We start from the raw sequence: 19,341 nt of genomic DNA, 5'->3' as shown, positions 1-19,341 counted from the left end.
ATTTCAGAGAGCTTCTGTATTTGACATTCAGAGGTTGAGAGAAACAAGTAATTAAGCGGAAGAAGAAAGATGCCTTGATTAATCTGAAAAATAACCAGATATTACACAAACACCATCTTTTTAGTGTACACACACCAACTCATCATCTCGACTCGCCCTCACATGCAAAATCTATCAGTCCGGAAAGACATGCAGCACAGCAGCATCCATCAGCAATGAAGTTGTCGGCCAAGCGCGCGCGCGCGCGCTAGAGGTTGAGCTGACTGAGCTCACTTGCCGGGAACGAAGTTGGTGGCGAAAGCCCAGGCGTTGTTGTTGACGGGGTCGGCGAGGTGGTCGGCGAGGTTCTCGAGGGGGCCCTTGCCGGTGACGATGGCCTGGACGAAGAAGCCGAACATGGAGAACATGGCGAGGCGGCCGTTCTTGATCTCCTTCACCTTGAGCTCGGCGAAGGCCTCGGGGTCCTCGGCGAGGCCCAGGGGGTCGAAGCTGCCGCCGGGGTAGAGCGGGTCGACTATCTCGCCGAGCGGGCCGCCGGCGACGCGGTAGCCCTCGACGGCGCCCATGAGCACCACCTGGCAGGCCCAGATGGCGAGGATGCTCTGGGCGTGGACGAGGCTGGGGTTGCCGAGGTAGTCGAGGCCGCCCTCGCTGAAGATCTGGGAGCCGGCCTTGAACCACACGGCCTCGCCGAACTTGACGCCGTTGCGGGCGAGCAGCTCGGGGAAGACGCAGCCGAGCGCGCCGAGCATGGCCCAGCGGCAGTGGATGACCTCCAGCTCACGGTTCTTGGCGAAGGTCTCGGGGTCAGCGGACAGCCCCGCGGTGTCCCAGCCGTAGTCGCCGGGGAACTCGCCGGTGAGGTAGCTCGGGGGGTCGCCGGAGAGCGGGCCGAGGTAGAGCACGCGGTCGGAGCCGTACCACGGGCTGCTGGACGCCGCCACCTTGGGCTTGCCCGCCGTCTTGCGCATGGTGATGCGGCCCTCGCCGAAGGGCGCCGCCCTGGAGGCCTTCACCGGGGTGCCGGCCATCGCCGGGGAGGAGAGCGCCATGGTCGCCGCGGCCGCCATCGCTCGCTGCGTGCTAGCTAGCTAGCCTTGCTTCGAGTGAGCTGAGGCTGGCAGTGACAGTAGGAGGCGCTGGTGGTCGTTGGTGGTGAGGAGTGAAGCGGGAGCGCGCCGGGTTTAAATAGGAGGAGGGAGCGATCGGGTCCTTATCCCGGGGAATCTTATGCCGAGTCGCCATTGGCGCGCGGGGCGCGAGGCGGGCGGATGGGGCGGCTGAGGTGGCCGCGCGGTGGCCACGGGAGCGGCGGAGGTCGGGATTTTTTGCGGGGTTGTGGTGGATTTGGCGCGGTGGAGATGAGCCGCGAGGGCGACGGTGGGTCGCGGCCGCAGCCCACATGGCCGCGTGTGGGGCGGCTCGCCGATGTGGCCGCGCGCTGGCCAGGGGATCTCCTGCTCACCGCGCCGGGCGGAAGGGGACGGAGGGCGATGAGTTTGGCCGTTGCGCGCGGTGCATTCTGAGGCGTGCCGCTGGCCGGAGGACCCCGGGAAAGAGATATCTGCCGTTGGCAGGTTGTGCCGGCGACCTACGTGGCCGACATCTACTGGTTTCACGACTTCACGAGGTGCCCAATCGGAACGGGTTCAGGACTAGCTCGGAACTGCCGTTTTATTTTTCGATTTGCACATGCATCATGTAAAGATCCTCTGCAATGGTTGAAGTTTAAAAACTTTTATCTTTAAAACCGTTAATTCAATCGATGATCTCTTTTCATCGTTGACTTTGTCACGACAAGATCTTCGAAACTAGATCTCATGTTGACATGTTTCGACAAACTTTTTTTTTCTTCCATAATTGCTACATTTTTCCACTCACTTGCTATATTATTAACCACTTACTTGCTCAATAAAAATAACTTAATTGCCATATTTTTTTATGTCGTTTCGTGCAAAGATTATCGATGCTTATAAATGCAGTCCCCAAAATGTTTTGATGTGTTTGTCATTTTTATTCTACTAAGTTGTCATGTGGTCTCATAAAAGCTTGTAGGTGCTTATAAAATCACAGTTTCTACATATATTTTTTGTGCTTGTCATTTTAATCCTACCTCGTTATCATATTGTCCCAAACAACTTGTGAGTCATTGTAAAAAAAATAGTTGTTACGGTGTTTGCTGTATTTATCTTTTGAATTCTATGCTCAATTGTTATGTTTTGTGGTAATAAAAGGACATTTGATTGTTTTAAAACGTAGTTGTGCTAGTGTTGTGTTGTGTCGGTCAGTTAAATTCTATTAAAATGATATGCTTTTATATCATGTATAATAAAATATGTTACAAGGCTTTTGTACGAAATAATATTAAAAAGTGACAATCAAGTTATTTTTTTAGGCAAGTAAGTGGTTACTAATATGGCAAGTGGGTCAAAAAATATGGCAAGTATGAACAGAAAAAAAAAGTTGACGAAACATATCGATATGGGATCTAGTTTTGAAGAACTCGTCGCGAGAAAGCCAATGATGAAAACGGATCATCGATTGAATTAACGGTTTTGGAGATAAAACTTTTTGAATTTCAAACATAAAAAAGAATCGCGGGTTGTCCTCCCGCCGCACGGCAAAGCAGCGCTGCGCATGCTATCAATTAGATTTTTCCTTTATTTTTTATTTCTTACCGGCAAAACGATCCGTATGTTGAAACGGAAAAAAAATCATAATCTTTAATGAACATGAACATATTTTCCTGCATCATCAAGATAAAAAAATATCACTCTCATTTTCATGAAATCGTGGATAGTTTTTAAAAATACAGAACATATTAAACTCATGAACATATTTGCAATCGGGAATATGTTTCAAATTCACAGACGTTTTTACAGATTTTTGAACATTTTCAAAGATCATGAACATGTTATACTATTTTCACACATTTTTTAAAATATAGGAAAAATATTAAACATTTTTCCTGAATTGGCGAACATTTTTCTAGAACCGAAGATCACTTTTTTGGAAATTTGTCGGCCAATTTCTGAAATTCACCAACATTTTTTTGATTTTAAAATTATTTTTTGAGTTCCATGATCATTTTTTGAATCAGCGAACATTTTATGAATCATAAACTATTGTGTAATTCACGATCAGTTTTTGAATTTTCTCGATATTTTTCAATTTAAGAACATTTTTTGAATTGTATTTTTTTCAATTGATTATTTTGTTAACATATGAACGTTGATAACAAATCATGATTTTTTTTTGGATTTTCCGAACCTTTGCTACCAAAATTATGAAATTTTTATGAATAGGTGTTATTTAAAATTGCAAATATATTTTTTAATCCACAGACGTTTAGAATTATTAAACATTCTATTACTAAAAATGTATTTAAAAAATTCGGAATTTGTTTGAAGTCCTGAATTATTTAAACTAGAAAGAACAAAGACGGAAAAGGAAAACAAAATTTAGAAAATAGGACACCCAGATATGGATCAGCCCAAACAAGTGCGACGTGTTTTCTTCCAGCACACAGAGCACAGTGTAAGAGGTTCCTACTTGATGGGCCAGCCCAAACGGGGATTCCCTTTGTGAAATGTTTGTTATCACTTGTGGCAACGCTAGGTAATATTTTACAACTTTAAAGGTAATTTATGTGATGCACCTTAAGAAGCACTAATGCCTTTATTAATATAGGTATATATATATATATATATATATATATATATATATATATATATATATATATATATATATATATATATATATATATATATATATATATAGGCCCAAGACTTGCAAAACTTGATTGCACGTGTAAACAGTCTGTTGCAGTTACTTTGGTTGTAGCCTAGAGATGTGAAATGTTATTTCAACCAACCAGAAGAGAGTGCTTGATACTTGTGATCTGCATTGAGTTTTTTATAAAGAGGAATGGATGATGCATCACAGTATAAATGGTAAATTGTAATGCGTGCTCAAGTTCCGCAACACACCCAATACAATGACAAATTGCATAGGCGAACTAGTTCGGCGAAGAGATGTGATACAAGTGTAGTATGGATAGTATAAATATATTTTTATAATCCGAATAAGTAAAAAGAGCGAGGCAACAAGTAGTAAACAACGAGAAAAACGGTATATTAATGTTGGAATTATGCCCTAGAGGCAATAATAAATATAGTTATTATTATAATTCCTGTATCAAGATAATAGTTTATTATCCATGCTATAATTGTATTGAATGAAGACTCATTTACATGTGTGGATACATAGACAAAACACCGTCCCTAGCATGCCTCTAGTTGGCTAGCCAGTTGATCGATGATAGTCAGTGTCTTCTGATTATGAACAAGGTGTTGTTGCTTGATAACTGGATCACGTCATTGGGAGAATCACGTGATGGACTAGACCCAAACTAATAGACGTAGCATGTTGATCGTGTCATTTTGTTGCTACTGTTTTCTGCGTGTCAAGTATTCATTCCTATGACCGTGAGATCATATAACTCACTGACACCGGAGGAATGCTTTGTGTGTACCAAACGTCGCAACGTAACTGGGTGACTATAAAGATGCTCTACAGGTATCTCCGAAGGTGTTAGTTGAGTTAGTATGGATCAAGACTGGGATTTGTCACTCCGTGTGACGGAGAGGTATCTCGGGGCCCACTCGGTAATACAACATCACACACAAGCCTTGCAAGCAATGTAACTTAGTGTAAGTTGCGGGATCTTGTATTACGGAACGAGTAAAGAGACTTGCCGGTAAACGAGATTGAAATAGGTATGCGGATGCTGACGATCGAATCTCGGGCAAGTAACATACCGAAGGACAAAGGGAATGACATACGGGATTATACGAATCCTTGCCACTGAGGTTCAAACGATAAGATCTTCGTAGAATATGTAGGATCCAATATGGGCATCCAGGTCCCGCTATTGGATATTGACCGAGGAGTCTCTCGGGTCATGTCTACATAGTTCTCGAACCCGCAGGGTCTGCACACTTAAGGTTCGACGTTGTTTTATGCGTATTTGAGTTATATGGTTGGTTACCGGATGTTGTTCGGAGTCCCGGATGAGATCACGGACGTCACGAGGGTTTCCGAAATGGTCCGGAAACGAAGATTGATATATAGGATGACCTCATTTGATTACCGGAAGGTTTTCGGAGTTACCGGGAATGTACCGGGAATGACGAATGGGTTCCGGGAGTTCACCGGGGGGGGGGGGGGCAACCCACCCCGGGGAAGCCCATAGGCCTTTGGGGAGAAACACCAGCCCTTAGTGGGCTGGTGGGACAGCCCACAAGTGCCCTATGCGCCAAGGAGAAGAAAATCAAGAGAGAAAGAAAAAAAAGGAGGAGGTGGGAAGGAAGGGGGACTCCCTCCCACCAAACCTAGTCCAACTCGGTTTGGGGAGGGAGAGTCCTCCCCCTTGGACTCGGCCGACCCCCTTGGTGCTCCTTGAGCCCCAAGGCAAGGCCCCCTCCCTCCCACCTACATATACGGAGGTTTTAGGGCTGATTTGAGACGACTTTTTCACGGCAGCCCGACCACATACCTCCACGGTTTTTCCTCTAGATCGCGTTTCTGCGGAGCTCGGGCGGAGCCCTGCTGAGACAAGGTCATCACCAACCTCCGGAGCGCCGTCATGCTGCCGGAGAACTCTTCTACCTCTCCGTCTCTCTTGCTGGATCAAGAAGGCCGAGATCATCGTCGAGCTGTACGTGTGCTGAACGCGGAGGTGCCGTCCGTTCGGTACTAGATCGTGGGACTCATCGCGGGATTGTTCACGGGGCGGATCGAGGGACGTGAGGACGTTCCACTACATCAACCGTGTTCTCTAACGCTTCTGCTGTACGGTCTACAAGGGTACGTAGATCACTCATCCCCTCTCGTAGATGGGCATCACCATGATAGGTCTTCGTGCGCGTAGGAAATTTTTTGTTTCCCATGCGACGTTCCCCAACAGTGGCATCATGAGCTAGGTTCATGCGTAGATGTCTTCTCGAGTAGAACACAAAAGTTTTTGTGGGCGGTGATGTGCGTTTTGCTGCCCTCCTTAGTCTTTTCTTGATTCCGCGGTATTGTTGGATTGAAGCGGCTTGGACCGACATCACTCGTACGCTTACGAGAGACTGGTTTCATCGTTACGAGTAACCCCCATTGCTCAAAGATGACCGGCAAGTGTCGGTTTCTCCAACTTTAGTTGAATCGGATTTGACCGAGGAGGTCCTTGGATGAGGTTAAATAGCAACTCATATATCTCCGTTGTGGTTTTTGCGTAAGTAAGATGCGATCCTACTAGATACCCTTGGTCACCACGTAAAACATGCAACAACAAAATTAGAGGACGTCTAACTTGTTTTTGCAGGGTATGATTGTGATGTGATATGGCCAACGATGTGATGTGATATATTGGATGTATGAGATGATCATGTTGTAATAGAAATATCGACTTGCACGTCGATGGTACGGCAACCGGCAGGAGCCATAGGGTTGTCTTTATACTAACGTTTGTGCTTGCAGATGCGTTTACTATTTTGCTAGGATGTAGCTTTGGTAGTAATAGCATGAGTAGCACGACAACCCCGATGGCAACACGTTGATGGATGATCATGGTGTGGCTCCGGTGACAAGAAGATCGTGCCGGTGCTTTGGTGATGGAGATCAAGAAGCACGTGATGATGGCCATATCATGTCACTTATGAATTGCATGTGATGTTAATCCTTTTATGCACCTTATTTTTCTTAGAACGACGGTAGCATTATGAGGTGATCTCTCACTAAAATTTGAAGACGAAATTGTGTTCTCCCCGACTGTGCACCGTTGCTACAGTTCGTCGTTTCGAGACACCACGTGATGATCGGGTGTGATAGACTCAACGTTCACATACAACGGGTGCAAAACAGTTGCGCACGCGGAACACTCGGGTTAAGCTTGACGAGCCTAGCATGTGCACACATGGCCTCGGAACACATGAGACCGAAAGGTCGATCATGAATCATATAGTTGATATGATTAGCATAGGGATGCTTACCACTGAAACTATACTCAACTCACGTGATGATCGGACTTGGGATAGTGTAAGTGGATCATGAACCACTCAAATGACCAGAGAGATGTACTTTTTGAGTGGGGGTTTAGCATATAATTTGATTAAGTTGAACTCTAATTATCTTGAACATAGTCTAAAGTCCACTTTGAATATATTTGTGTTGTAGATCATGGCTCACGCGACAGTCATCCTGAATTTTAATACGTTCCTAGAGAAAGCTAAGTTGAAAGATGATGGAAGCAACTTTCTAGACTGGGCTCGTAATCTTAAGCTAATCTTACAAGCTGGGAAGAAGGATTATGTCCTTAATGCTGCGCTAGGAGATGAACCACCCGCTACGGCTGATCAGGATGTTAAGAACGCTTGGTTAGCACGTAAGGAGGACTACTCAATAGTTCAATGTGCAGTCTTGTATGGCTTAGAACCGGGACTTCAACGTCGCTTTGAGCGTCATGGAGCATTTGAGATGTTCCAGGAGTTGGAGTTTATCTTTCAGAAGAACGCCCGGATCGAGAGGTATGAGACCTCCGATAAATTCTATGCTTGCAAGATGGAGGAAAACTCGTCTGTCAGTGAACATGTGCTCAAAATGTCTGGGTACTCAAACCGTCTAGCTGAACTGGGGATTGAACTCCCGCAAGAAGCTATCACTGACAGAATCCTTCAATCACTGCCGCCAAGCTACAAAGGCTTTGTGTTGAACTACAACATGCAAGGGATGAACAAGTCTCCCGGCGAGTTGTTTGCGATGTTGAAGGTCGCAGAGTCTGAACTCCGTAAAGAGCATCAAGTGTTGATGGTAAATAAGACCACTAGTTTCAAGAGAAACGGCAAAGGCAAGAAGGGCAATTCGAAGAAGAGCGGCAAGCCTGTTGCCAATCCGCCGAAGAAACCCAAAGCTGGACCTAAGCCTGAAACAGAGTGTTTCTATTGCAAGGGTATGGGTCACTGGAAGCGCAATTGCCCCAAGTATCTGGCAGATAAGAAGGCGGGCAAAGAAAAATCAGGTATATTTGATATACATGTTATTGATGTGTACTTAACCGGCTCTCGTAGTAGTGCCTGGGTATTCGATACCGGTTCTGTTGCTCATATTTGCAACTCGAAGCAGGAACTGCGGAATAGACGAAGGCTGGCGAAAGACGAAGTGACGATGTAGTAGGAAATGGTTCCAAGGTTGATGCAATCGCCGTCGGCACAGTGTCACTTCAGCTACCATCGGGATTAGTGATGAACTTAAATCATTGTTATTTAGTGCCTGCGTTGAGCATGAACATTATATCTGGATCTTGTTTATTGCGAGACGGTTACTCTTTTAAGTCTGAGAATAATGGTTGTTCTATTTCTATGAGTAACATCTTTTATGGTCATGCACCGAATGTGAGAGGATTGTTCATATTGAATCTTGATAGCGATACGCATATACATAACATTGAGACCAAAAGAGTTAGAGTAAACAATGATAGCGCCATATTTTTTGGCACTGCCGCTTGGGTCATATTGGTGTAAAGTGCATGAAGAAACTCCATGCTGACGGACTTTTGGAGTCACTTGACTTTGATTCACTTGACACGTGCGAACCATGCCTCATGGGCAAGATGACTAAGACTCCGTTCTCAGGAACAATGGAGCGTGCAAGTGACTTGTTGGAAATCATACATACCGATGTGTGTGGTCCGATGAGCGTGGAGGCACGCGGCGGATATCGTTATTTTCTCACCTTCACTGACGATTTAAGTAGATATGGTTATGTATACTTGATGAAGCACAAGTCTGAAACATTTGAAAAGTTCAAGCAATTTCAGAGTGAAGTGGAAAATCATCGTAACAAGAAGATCAAGTTCCTACGGTCTGATCGTGGGGGTGAATATCTGAGTTTCGAGTTTGGTGCTCACTTAAGACAATGTGGAATTGTTTCACAGTTAACACCGCCTGGAACACCACAGCGTAATGGTGTGTCCGAACGTCGTAATCGTACTCTATTAGAGATGGTGCGATCTATGATGTCTCTTACTGATTTGCCGTTATCATTTTGGGGCTATGCATTAGAAACAGCTGCATTCACTTTAAATAGGGCACCATCAAAATCCGTTGAGACGACACCATACTAACTGTGGTATGGCAAAAGGCCAAAGTTGTCGTTTCTGAAAGTTTGGGTATGTGATGCTTATGTCAAAAAGCTTCAGCCTGAAAAGCTGGAATCCAAAGCGGAAAAGTGCGTCTTCATAGGTTACCCAAAAGAGACAGTTGGGTACACCTTCTATCTCAAATCCGAGGGCAAAGTGTTTGTTGCTAAAAACAGAGCTTTTCTTGAGAAGGAGTTTCTCTCGAGAGAATTGAGTGGGAGGAAGATAGAACTTGACGAGGTTGTCGAACCTCTCATCCCTCTGGATGGTGGCGCAGGGCAAGGGGAAACCTCTATCGTTGCGACGCCGGTTGAGGAGGAAGTTAATGATGATGATCATGAAACTCCAGTTCAAGTTTCTGTTGAACCATGCAGGTCGACGAGATCACGCGCTGCTCCAGAGTGGTACGGTAATCCCGTCTTATCAATCATGTTTTTGGACAACAATGAACCTGCAAATTATGAAGAAGCAATGGTGGGCCCAGATTCCAACAAATGGCTAGAAGCCATGAAGTCCGAGATAGGATCCATGTATGAGAACAAAGTGTGGATTTTGGAGATACTACCTGAGGGCCGCAAGGCTATTCAGAACAAATGGATCTTTAAGAAGAAGACGGACGCTGACGGTAATGTGACCGTTTATAAAGCTCGACTTGTGGCAAAGGGTTTTTCACAAGTTCCAGGAGTTGACTACGATGAGACTTTCTCACCCGTAGTGATGCTTAAGTCCGTCAGAATCATGTTAGCAATAGCTGCATTTTTCGATTATGAAATCTGGCAGATGAATGTCAAAACGGCGTTCCTTAACGGTTTCCTTAAGGAAGAGTTGTATATGATGCAACCCGAAGGTTTTGTCGATCCTAAGAATGCTAACAAGGTGTGCAAGCTCCAGCGATCCATTTATGGACTGGTGCAAGCATCTCGGAGTTGGAACAAACGCTTTGATGAGGTGATCAAAGCATTTGGGTTTATACAAGTGGTTGGAGAATCTTGTATTTACAAGAAAGTGAGTGGGAGCTCTGTGGCGTTTCTAATATTATATGTGGATGACATATTACTGATTGGAAACAACGTAGAGCTTTTAGAGAGCATAAAAGGTTACTTGAATAAAAGTTTCTCTATGAAGGACCTAGGAGAAGCTGCTTACATTCTAGGCATTAAGATCTATAGGGATAGATCAAAACGCCTGATAGGACTTTCACAAAGCACATACCTTGATAAAGTTTTGAAAAGGTTCAAAATGGAACAGTCCAAGAAAGGGTTCTTGCTAGTTTTACAAGGTACGAGATTGAGTAAGACTCAGTGCCCAGCAACTGATGAAGATAGAGAGCATATGCACTCCGTCCCCTATGCTTCAGCCATAGGTTCTATCATGTATGCGATGTTGTGCACTAGACCGGATGTTAGCCTGGCCATAAGTATGGCAGGTAGGTTCCAGAGTAATCTAGGAGTGGATCACTGGACAGCGGTCAAGAATATCCTGAAGTACCTGAAAAGGACTAAGGAGATGTTTCTCGTGTATGGAGGTGACGAAGAGCTCGCCGTAAAAGGTTACGTCGATGCAAGCTTTGACACAGATCCGGATGACTCTAAGTCGCAAACGGGATACGTATTTATTCTTAATGGGGGTGCAGTAAGCTGGTGCAGTTCCAAGCAAAGCGTCGTAGCAGATTCTACATGTGAAGCGGAGTACATGGCTGCCTCGGAGGCGGCTAAGGAGGGTGTCTGGATGAAGCAGTTCATGGCGGATCTTGGAGTGGTGCCAAGTGCACTGGATCCAATAACCTTGTTCTGTGACAACACTGGTGCCATTGCCTTAGCAAAGGAACCAAGGTTTCACAAGAAGACCAGACACATCAAACGACGCTTCAACCTCATCCGCGACTACGTCGAGGAGGAGGACGTAAATATATGCAAAGTGCACACGGATCTGAATGTAGCAGACCCGCTGACTAAACCTCTTCCAGGGCCAAAACATGATCGACACCAGAACTGTATGGGTGTTAGATTTATTACAATGTAATTCACATGGTGATGTGAGGGCTAGATTATTGACTCTAGTGCAAGTGGGAGACTGTTGGAATTATGCCCTAGAGGCAATAATAAATATAGTTATTATTATAATTCCTGTATCAAGATAATAGTTTATTATCCATGCTATAATTGTATTGAATGAAGACTCATTTACATGTGTGGATACATAGACAAAACACCGTCCCTAGCATGCCTCTAGTTGGCTAGCCAGTTGATCGATGATAGTCAGTGTCTTCTGATTATGAACAAGGTGTTGTTGCTTGATAACTGGATCACGTCATTGGGAGAATCACGTGATGGACTAGACCCAAACTAATAGACGTAGCATGTTGATCGTGTCATTTTGTTGCTACTGTTTTCTGCGTGTCAAGTATTCATTCCTATGACCGTGAGATCATATAACTCACTGACACCGGAGGAATGCTTTGTGTGTATCAAACGTCGCAACGTAACTGGGTGACTATAAAGATGCTCTACAGGTATCTCCGAAGGTGTTAGTTGAGTTAGTATGGATCAAGACTGGGATTTGTCACTCCGTGTGACGGAGAGGTATCTCGGGGCCCACTCGGTAATACAACATCACACACAAGCCTTGCAAGCAATGTAACTTAGTGTAAGTTGCGGGATCTTGTATTACGGAACGAGTAAAGAGACTTGCCGGTAAACGAGATTGAAATAGGTATGCGGATGCTGACGATCGAATCTCGGGCAAGTAACATACCGAAGGACAAAGGGAATGACATACGGGATTATACGAATCCTTGACACTGAGGTTCAAACGATAAGATCTTCGTAGAATATGTAGGATCCAATATGGGCATCCAGGTCCCGCTATTGGATATTGACCGAGGAGTCTCTCGGGTCATGTGACAGCCCGAGACCGACGTTCCAGAAGATTCCCCTCTCTTTCCGTTTTCGTCGTGTGTCTATTTTTATTTGTCGCGTCATCATCGCATCATTCGCATCATCTGCATTGCATCGGCATCTCCGTTGCCGCCAGTTTTCAAACTTGCATTCGTTAGTAGTTGCCGGTTCTCGTCGTCGTCCGTTCTGAGCCCGACCGCACTCGCACGCGCCCGCGGCACCGTCGAAACCCTGTTTTTAAAGTGCGTGTAAAACTTCCTCTGATCGAGGTGAAACTTGGCACGCGGTCGCGATTAGGTGTAGCTAGGCCGCCTGTCGAATTTCGTCGCGATCGGAGACCGTCTGGTACCCGAACGGTCGCCCGTAGCGGTACCGTCTTCGGTATATCGTCGGACGTCTCTCGGTGTTTTAAAAACCCTCCCGCGCCGCCCGTTTCCCCCTCGTCTCCGGTAAACCCCTCTACACGGCCACGTACCCTTACCCGCGTTCGGAATCGTCCAAATCCGACCCCGCGGTTGGATCCGGATCCCGATTCCGGTTAACCGAGCCCCCCGTTTGTCTATATATAGGCCCTCTTATTATTTTTGGGACAACTTCCTCTCTCCTCCTCGTTTTCCGCGCAGCCTAAACCTAACCCTAGCCGAGCTGCCCCACCTCTCTCTCCCGTGCCGGCGCCGCCGGGCCCGCGAAGCCCATCGCAGGCCCGCCCGAGCCCGAGCCGCCGCCGCCATGGCCCGAGCTCCTGCCCGAGCACGACCGGAGCCTCCTACGCTCGCGAGCCCGGCCGCTTCCTGCCGCCGCACGCCGCCCCGATCCAGAGCAGCAGCCGCCGGCCTCCTGCTCCCGTGCCCCGCCGCCGCCATCGCCCTGCGTCGCCTCCCGCCGCCGCCTGTGACCGGCACCGCCGCCCTCTGCCATATTCGCGCCGGCCGCCGTCCTCCGCCCGGAGCTCGCCGCCGCCGCCGGGACTGGGGCTCCCATGCCCGGATCCCTCCAGATTCGGCCGGCCCCCACCATTTCCCCTCTTCTACCCCGCCGGGCCGTCCCGCCTGGAGCCGCCGCCGGCCGCCGCCGTGGCTCACGCGCTCGGCCAGGAGGACGACCTCGCCCGAGCCACCCCGCCAGTGCCTGGGCCCCGAGCCGGCCCAGCTCGGCCCAGCTCCCCTCCACGCGGCCCAGGCCTCCTCTGCCTCCTCAACCGGGCCAGCCCGAGGTGAGAATCACCCCTATTCTTCGCCCATGCGTTGTAATTTGCGCACCAGATTCGGCCCGTTAGAGATGTAGGTTTTCTTTTTCTTTTGCGGTTTAGTTATTTACAGGTTTAGCTAATTATTTTAAACGCCCGTAACTTTTGTTCCGTTAGTCGGATCGAGGTGATCTTTATATCGTTTTGGGGTAGCTTCGCGAGTAGAACACGTTTATCGAACATGCCTATTTATTTAACGCTGTTTAGAGTGCCTAATGTCTCGTTTTACGTGCTGTTTAACTAGGATCCATTCCGTAGTTAATTTTCGTGTGTATCCGGATTGCCCGTATGCCATAGATTTAATGTCCATGTTTTAGGGACCATATTTGTACGTATTTTAGAGCGGTCACTCGTATTTTTCCGTGTAGGGTTTTGCCGGTAGTTGTTTTTCCCGTATATAGGTTATCCTTCCGCATTATTGTGTGCAGGGCCGGCCCACAAACCGGGGCAACGGGGCGCCCGCCCTGGGCCCCTGGGAGGTAGGGGCCCCGGCCCAGCACCGCGGCACCTAGCGACTAGCGAGCCTGTTAGCACTCTCGTCGCCTCGCCTCCTGCGGTCGCCTCGGCACCGCGGCACCTAGCGACTAGCGAACAACGCCGTGGCTCCCGCAGTCCCGCGCCTGATTCGAGGCGACGAGGCCGTCGATCACGTGCCGCCATTAATGGAGACCAATGGTGATTTCCCATCCCCAATCTTCTCCCTCCTTTCCCAATCCCGCAGTCCTGCAGATTTGATGTTAAATAGCTGAGAGACTCCTCCTTCAGATTCGGAATTTCAGAGCAGGGGGAACTGAGGAAGGACATCACCTTCTCTACTCGCCGGTGCATGGCCTGTGGCGGTGGAGAGCCCCTTCTCTACTCGTCGGTGGAGAGCCCCTCCTCCAGAGTCCAGATTCAAAGCAGGGTCTCTGGAGGGTGGAGCAAGCAGGTTGCCATTTCTCATTTTCTCTGCTACTTGGTCCTCTACTCCTCTATAAAAACTGATTTATCCTTGATACAGAGAAAGTGTAGGGAGCACAGGGAAGATTTCACATCGACAATTTCACATCGAGCCCATATCCAGGTGCTTTTGTTCCCTGTATTGACTCTCTTTTTTGCAAATTGATTGGTGACATGTCTTTTAGAAAATGTTTATCTGGTAGTGAGAAAAGGAAGAGAAAAAAACAGAAAGATAAACTAATAGAATCTGATAAATTTCATGTGACGTGCGTTTCATTGTCCCTGTTCAAAGACCATTGATCTATACTATGTACTGATTACTGAATTGCTGTTGAAATACAATAAATTTTAAATTTTTATCTGTCTACAAGAGTTCAATTTTGTTGTCTCGCCCCAGGGCCTCTCAAATGTATGGACCGGCCCTGATTGTGTGGCAAGATTTTGTGTCGCAAACCCCACATTATATATATGTTTCCGGGGTAGAAAAATCCCGTGGATTTTTCTGTGCAATTAGTTTTAGCTTTTGACGAAGTTAGTTCGCGAGATATTTTACCGTGATGCCCTTTGGTTTAATTCGTAGGATTTATTCCGTGTCTCGTTTGGATTAGTTGTCAACTAGAGAGTTGATCTTGGATGTTTTGTTTAGCCCCTGGTATTTTTAGTTGCAATAGAAATGCATGTTTAGGTGTTGTTTGACTGCCCTCAAGTTGCTTGAATAGTTCTGTTTCAGAGGAGCTGAAATATTTCTAAGTCTGGATTCTGTTATTATTTTGTTGCTGTCTTGTCTAGCTTGCATCTTTAGATCTGTAGCTCTTTTGAGGTTGGTCCAATGGAGTTAGTTGTACCCCTTATGTTTCTCTAGCATGCTGTTAAGTTTCATGTCATTTGGATACATGTAGCTTAGGGTTTTGCTGCTGTCAATATAGCTTCAGGCTGAAAACTGCACTTTCAAGAGGTGTAATTTTCACTAAGTCTGAAATAGTGAATGGGATGCCTTTTGTGACTTCTTTCCCTAGTGATCGATGATGCCATGCTAGTTGTTGTTAGTTGTTCGTAGCAGTGCTTCTTGCCCTCTTCCGTGCCATGCCTTGCTTGAGCAAATCGGAGATGTGAAGCCGAAGTTGTGAGACGTAGAAGTTGCTATGTAGCTGTTTTGGGCAGTTTGTAGTGATTTCTTGTTTTGCTCGTAGATGTTGAACCGTAGCTCCGATTTGATCATGTCCTACATGAAACTTGCTTAGAATCTCATGTAGTTTCATTTCCTCTTGCTGTTTGGTTGTGTTGAAGTGCTCGTAGCCGCCGTTGCACACATTTTGCATTCATGCCATCATATCTTGCGGTGCTTGTATCTGTTGAACCGTAGCTCCGTTGGAGATGTTCCTTATGTGTAGATTGCTTGCCTCACGTGAACCTATTTGTTTTGCTGTTTAACAACCAATTAAATGCATTAGTTCAGATTTGGACAGAATTGTAAATTAACATGTGAGGTCGTCTCGGAGGTGCTATATGACATTTCCGACCTCATTTAAAATGCCTAGATAAGTAGTTTAATTTCCGCTTCACCTCTTGCCTGTTTGACAACATTAATATTGCCGTGTAGATAACCGGGAGTGAACTAAATAATTAACGTGGAGTCTCGTCAATATGCAACTCGTGCATATTGAACTTCACTTAAGGTGTAGTGTGTGATTGTGTGATTTGTCATGCCGTGACTTGCATGTATTCAGTAGCTCATGCATCATATGTGTTGTGCATCGTGTGGTGAATATCGTGTGTTGATGCTTGTTTCCGGTTTCCCCGTCTCGTTAGAGTTCCGCAGCGTGCCGGATTGTGAGGACCCGTTCGACTACGTCGGTTCGTCTGCTTCACGGAGGCATTCTTCTTCCAAGCGGGATCTCAGGCAAGATGATCATTTCCCCAGATACCATTACTATCATTGCCATGCTAGTTTTACCGCTTCTATCGTTATGTCTCGTTGCCTACCACCTGTTAAATTCAGCCTCTCAACAATGCCATGAAAACATTCCACCTGTTCAACCTAGCAAACCACTGATTGGCTATGTTACCGCTTGCTTAACCCTGTAGATAGCGTTGCTAGTTGCAGGTGCAGTTGCTTCCATGTGAAAACATGGGTCCCTTGTCATATCACCATATTAATACTATTTAATTTAATGCACCTATATATCTGGTAAAAGGTGGAAGGCTCGGCCTTTCTAGCCTGGTGTTTTGTTCCACCTTTGCCCCCTTAGTTTCGGTTACCGGTGTTATGTTCCATAATTGAGCGCTCCTAACACGATCGGGGTTGTTATGGGGACCCCCTTGATAATTCGTTTTAGGTTAAAGTTGTTCTGGCAAGGCCCAACATTGGTACTACATTTGCCTAATCACCTAATAAAATTGCATAGGGACTTTCCGGACCCCGAGGATAATTTAATCAACCCCCGGGCCAGTGCTCCTCATGAGTGTTGGTCCAAATTGGCAGACTACGGGGCCACCGCGGGGCAACCCGAGGTTTGGTACTCCTAGCGTGACCCATCCGTTGTGTCCTGAGAACGAGGTACGCGACTCCTATCGGGATCGTCGACACGTCGGGCGGCCTTGCTGGATTAGTTTTACCTTTGACGAGATATCTTGTGCATAGGGATTCCGGTGATGCTTTGGGTAATCTCAGAGTTGAGGTTTTCCACTAGGGAATCCGACGAGATCGCGAGCTTCGTGATTGAGGGTTTCTATGCGGCTTGTGGTAATTTGTGATGGACTAGTTGGAGCACCCCTACAGGGTTAAATTTTTCGGAAAGTCGTGCCCGCGGTTATGTGGCAACGTGGAAACTTTGTTTAACACTGGTTCTAGATAACTTGAAGTTAATTAATTAAAACATGCCTACTGTGTGCGTAACCGTGACTGTCTCGTTCGTGAGTTCTTTCTCCGATCGAGGACACGGTGGGGTTATGACTGACGTAGGTAGGTGTTCAGGATCATTCATTTGGTCATCTGTAGTTCACGTCCGCCATGCGTAGTTCTTCCCCCTCTTTATTCTGGTACTCGTAAGTTAGCCACCTCATATATGCTTAGCCGCTGCTGCAACCTCACCACTTAACCATACCTCACCCATTAAGCTTTGCTAGTCGTGATACCTTTGGAAATGAGATTGCTGAGTCCCCTGTGGCTCACAGATTACTACGACCCCAGTTGCAGGTACAGGTAAAGGTTACTTGACGCGAGCGCGTTGATTGTTCATTTGGAGTTGCTTCTTCTTCTTCTTCTTCATCGATCTAGGATGGGTTCCAGGCCGGCAGCCTGGGATAGCAAGGATGGACGTCGTTCTTCTTTTGTCGTTTGTTTTCGTCCATAGTCGGACCCTGCTCTTACTCTTGTTGTTTACGTAATGTACTGATGTGACTCTGATGTAGCTTGTGGCGAGTGTAAGCCAACCCTTTATATATCTCATCTTTTCAGTACATGTACTTGTAACGATATCCATTCTTGCGACACGACGAGATGCGCTTCTATCCCTGACGAGGCCTTCATGCCAAATTGAGGATAGGATCGCATCTTGGGCGTGACAAGTTGGTATCAGAGCCGTACCGACCTAGGAGCCCCCTTGATTGATCGAACATGGCCGAGTCGAGTCTAGTGAAATACTACTTTGAGTCTAGTTATATATCGGAGAGTAGGATTCTTTTTTCTCCTCTTCTATGCTCTGGTGAGGAATCTTGACGTAATAATTTATTCTACTCCTCTTCTCACTGAAAATCTTTTTTAGGATCACGCGGATATTTTTGGAATCTATATGATGCCGATGTGACGGAGTTCTGTCTTGGTGCCTCCTGTCTGACTTGATCTTCTTCCGGGGAGTTGAGCTCCAGGGGATTCTTGAGCACATCGTTATCATTCAGATTTCTTAGTATCTCAGAACGAAGGATGTTCGTAATTGCTTCAATACTAGTAGTGGCGAGATAACCCCGATGTCCCCAGTACTGGTGCAGATTGTTCGGGAGTACTGCCATACTTTGTATCGTTGCGATCACGAGGGTCTGTTGTAGATGAAGGTCCGAGATTCTGGTCGTGTGTTGACGGATGTGATACAAGTGACGGTTTAGTATAGGAGTTGTGTGATATTAATCCTTGTATCCGTGTACCAGATTGCATGACCAGATATTTCGGGAAGTCATAGGTGGGAATTCAAGTAATTGCTTATAGGACAATCTTCCAACAAATGCATGATGTTAGGTTGGGGTTCGACATCTAGTGGATTCGCTTGTTCACGGTCGACTTACAGCGGTACACGTTGTGTCTTAAAGAGTCCTTGTAGCTTGCTACGACTCGGGGACGCTTCGTATGTCAGGTGCACTGCCTTGCACTTGATGGCTTCTGTAAATCGTGCCCGTGCGACCCTGTCCACGAAAATATCGAACATAAATCTTTCTCATGAGTTTGTTCTGGCTTGTTTCGTAAGCCGCATCCTTTGTTTTGTTGAAATATGGTAATTCAGTTGCTTCGATGTCAAGTGGTGATTTCAGATCTTTTTTAAGAGGTGTTCTCATATTTTTATGTGAGAATGCAAATCCTTTTGCTTAGTCAGTTGTCTTATCAATTCCTTTCAACCGGAGTCATCGTATCAAGTCCTTCCAACCGGTGTGCTTCTCTTCAGTGAATTCTATCCTCTCCAGTTTCGTAAGATCATTCTCTCATTCTTACCGGAGTTGTCTCATCCGTCTCAAGTTGACTTTGTTTTTCCCCGCCCTCCCGCCCTTTTTCTTCAGTGATTGGATTTCATCCAACTGCATTTCATACCAGTGATGCTTCCGCTATCTCTTCTTTCTTTCGTAACTGGTGATTCATCGTGAAGATTCTCAGGAGCTTCGTGTCATATTTGTTCAATTTTGTCATCCTTACCGGCGAATTTAATTCAGCTATCCGTGTTCATCATATCCTTTTCGTGCTTGTAATTCTTTCCTATGTTGGAGATTCATTTCAGCCTATCTTGTTTATTCAGTTATCGCTATTCTATCCGGAGTGCTGAAGATATCTCTGAGTGTCGAGTTTTCAATTCTTTTATTATTTTGAGTTCTTAACC

The 19,341-nt window shown here is 46.3% G+C and overlaps 1 protein-coding gene across 1 annotated transcript; it reads right to left on the bottom strand.

Moving 5' to 3' along the window:
* Positions 1-51: 51 nt before the first annotated feature.
* LOC123451888 (chlorophyll a-b binding protein of LHCII type 1-like) lies at positions 52-1,155 on the bottom strand. The gene has a single exon (XM_045128434.1). The coding sequence runs from the start codon at positions 1,068-1,070 to the stop codon at positions 270-272; it is 801 nt and encodes a 266-aa protein (XP_044984369.1). The 5' UTR covers positions 1,071-1,155; the 3' UTR covers positions 52-269.
* Between the last annotated feature and the right edge of the window lie 18,186 nt (positions 1,156-19,341).

The sequence above is a fragment of the Hordeum vulgare genome, chromosome 5H (assembly GCF_904849725.1).
Source record: "Hordeum vulgare subsp. vulgare chromosome 5H, MorexV3_pseudomolecules_assembly, whole genome shotgun sequence".
In the NCBI taxonomy this organism is placed as follows: domain Eukaryota; kingdom Viridiplantae; phylum Streptophyta; class Magnoliopsida; order Poales; family Poaceae; genus Hordeum; species Hordeum vulgare.
The sequence above is the reverse complement of the archived record's forward strand: the minus strand, read 5'-3'. Positions and strand labels throughout refer to the sequence as shown.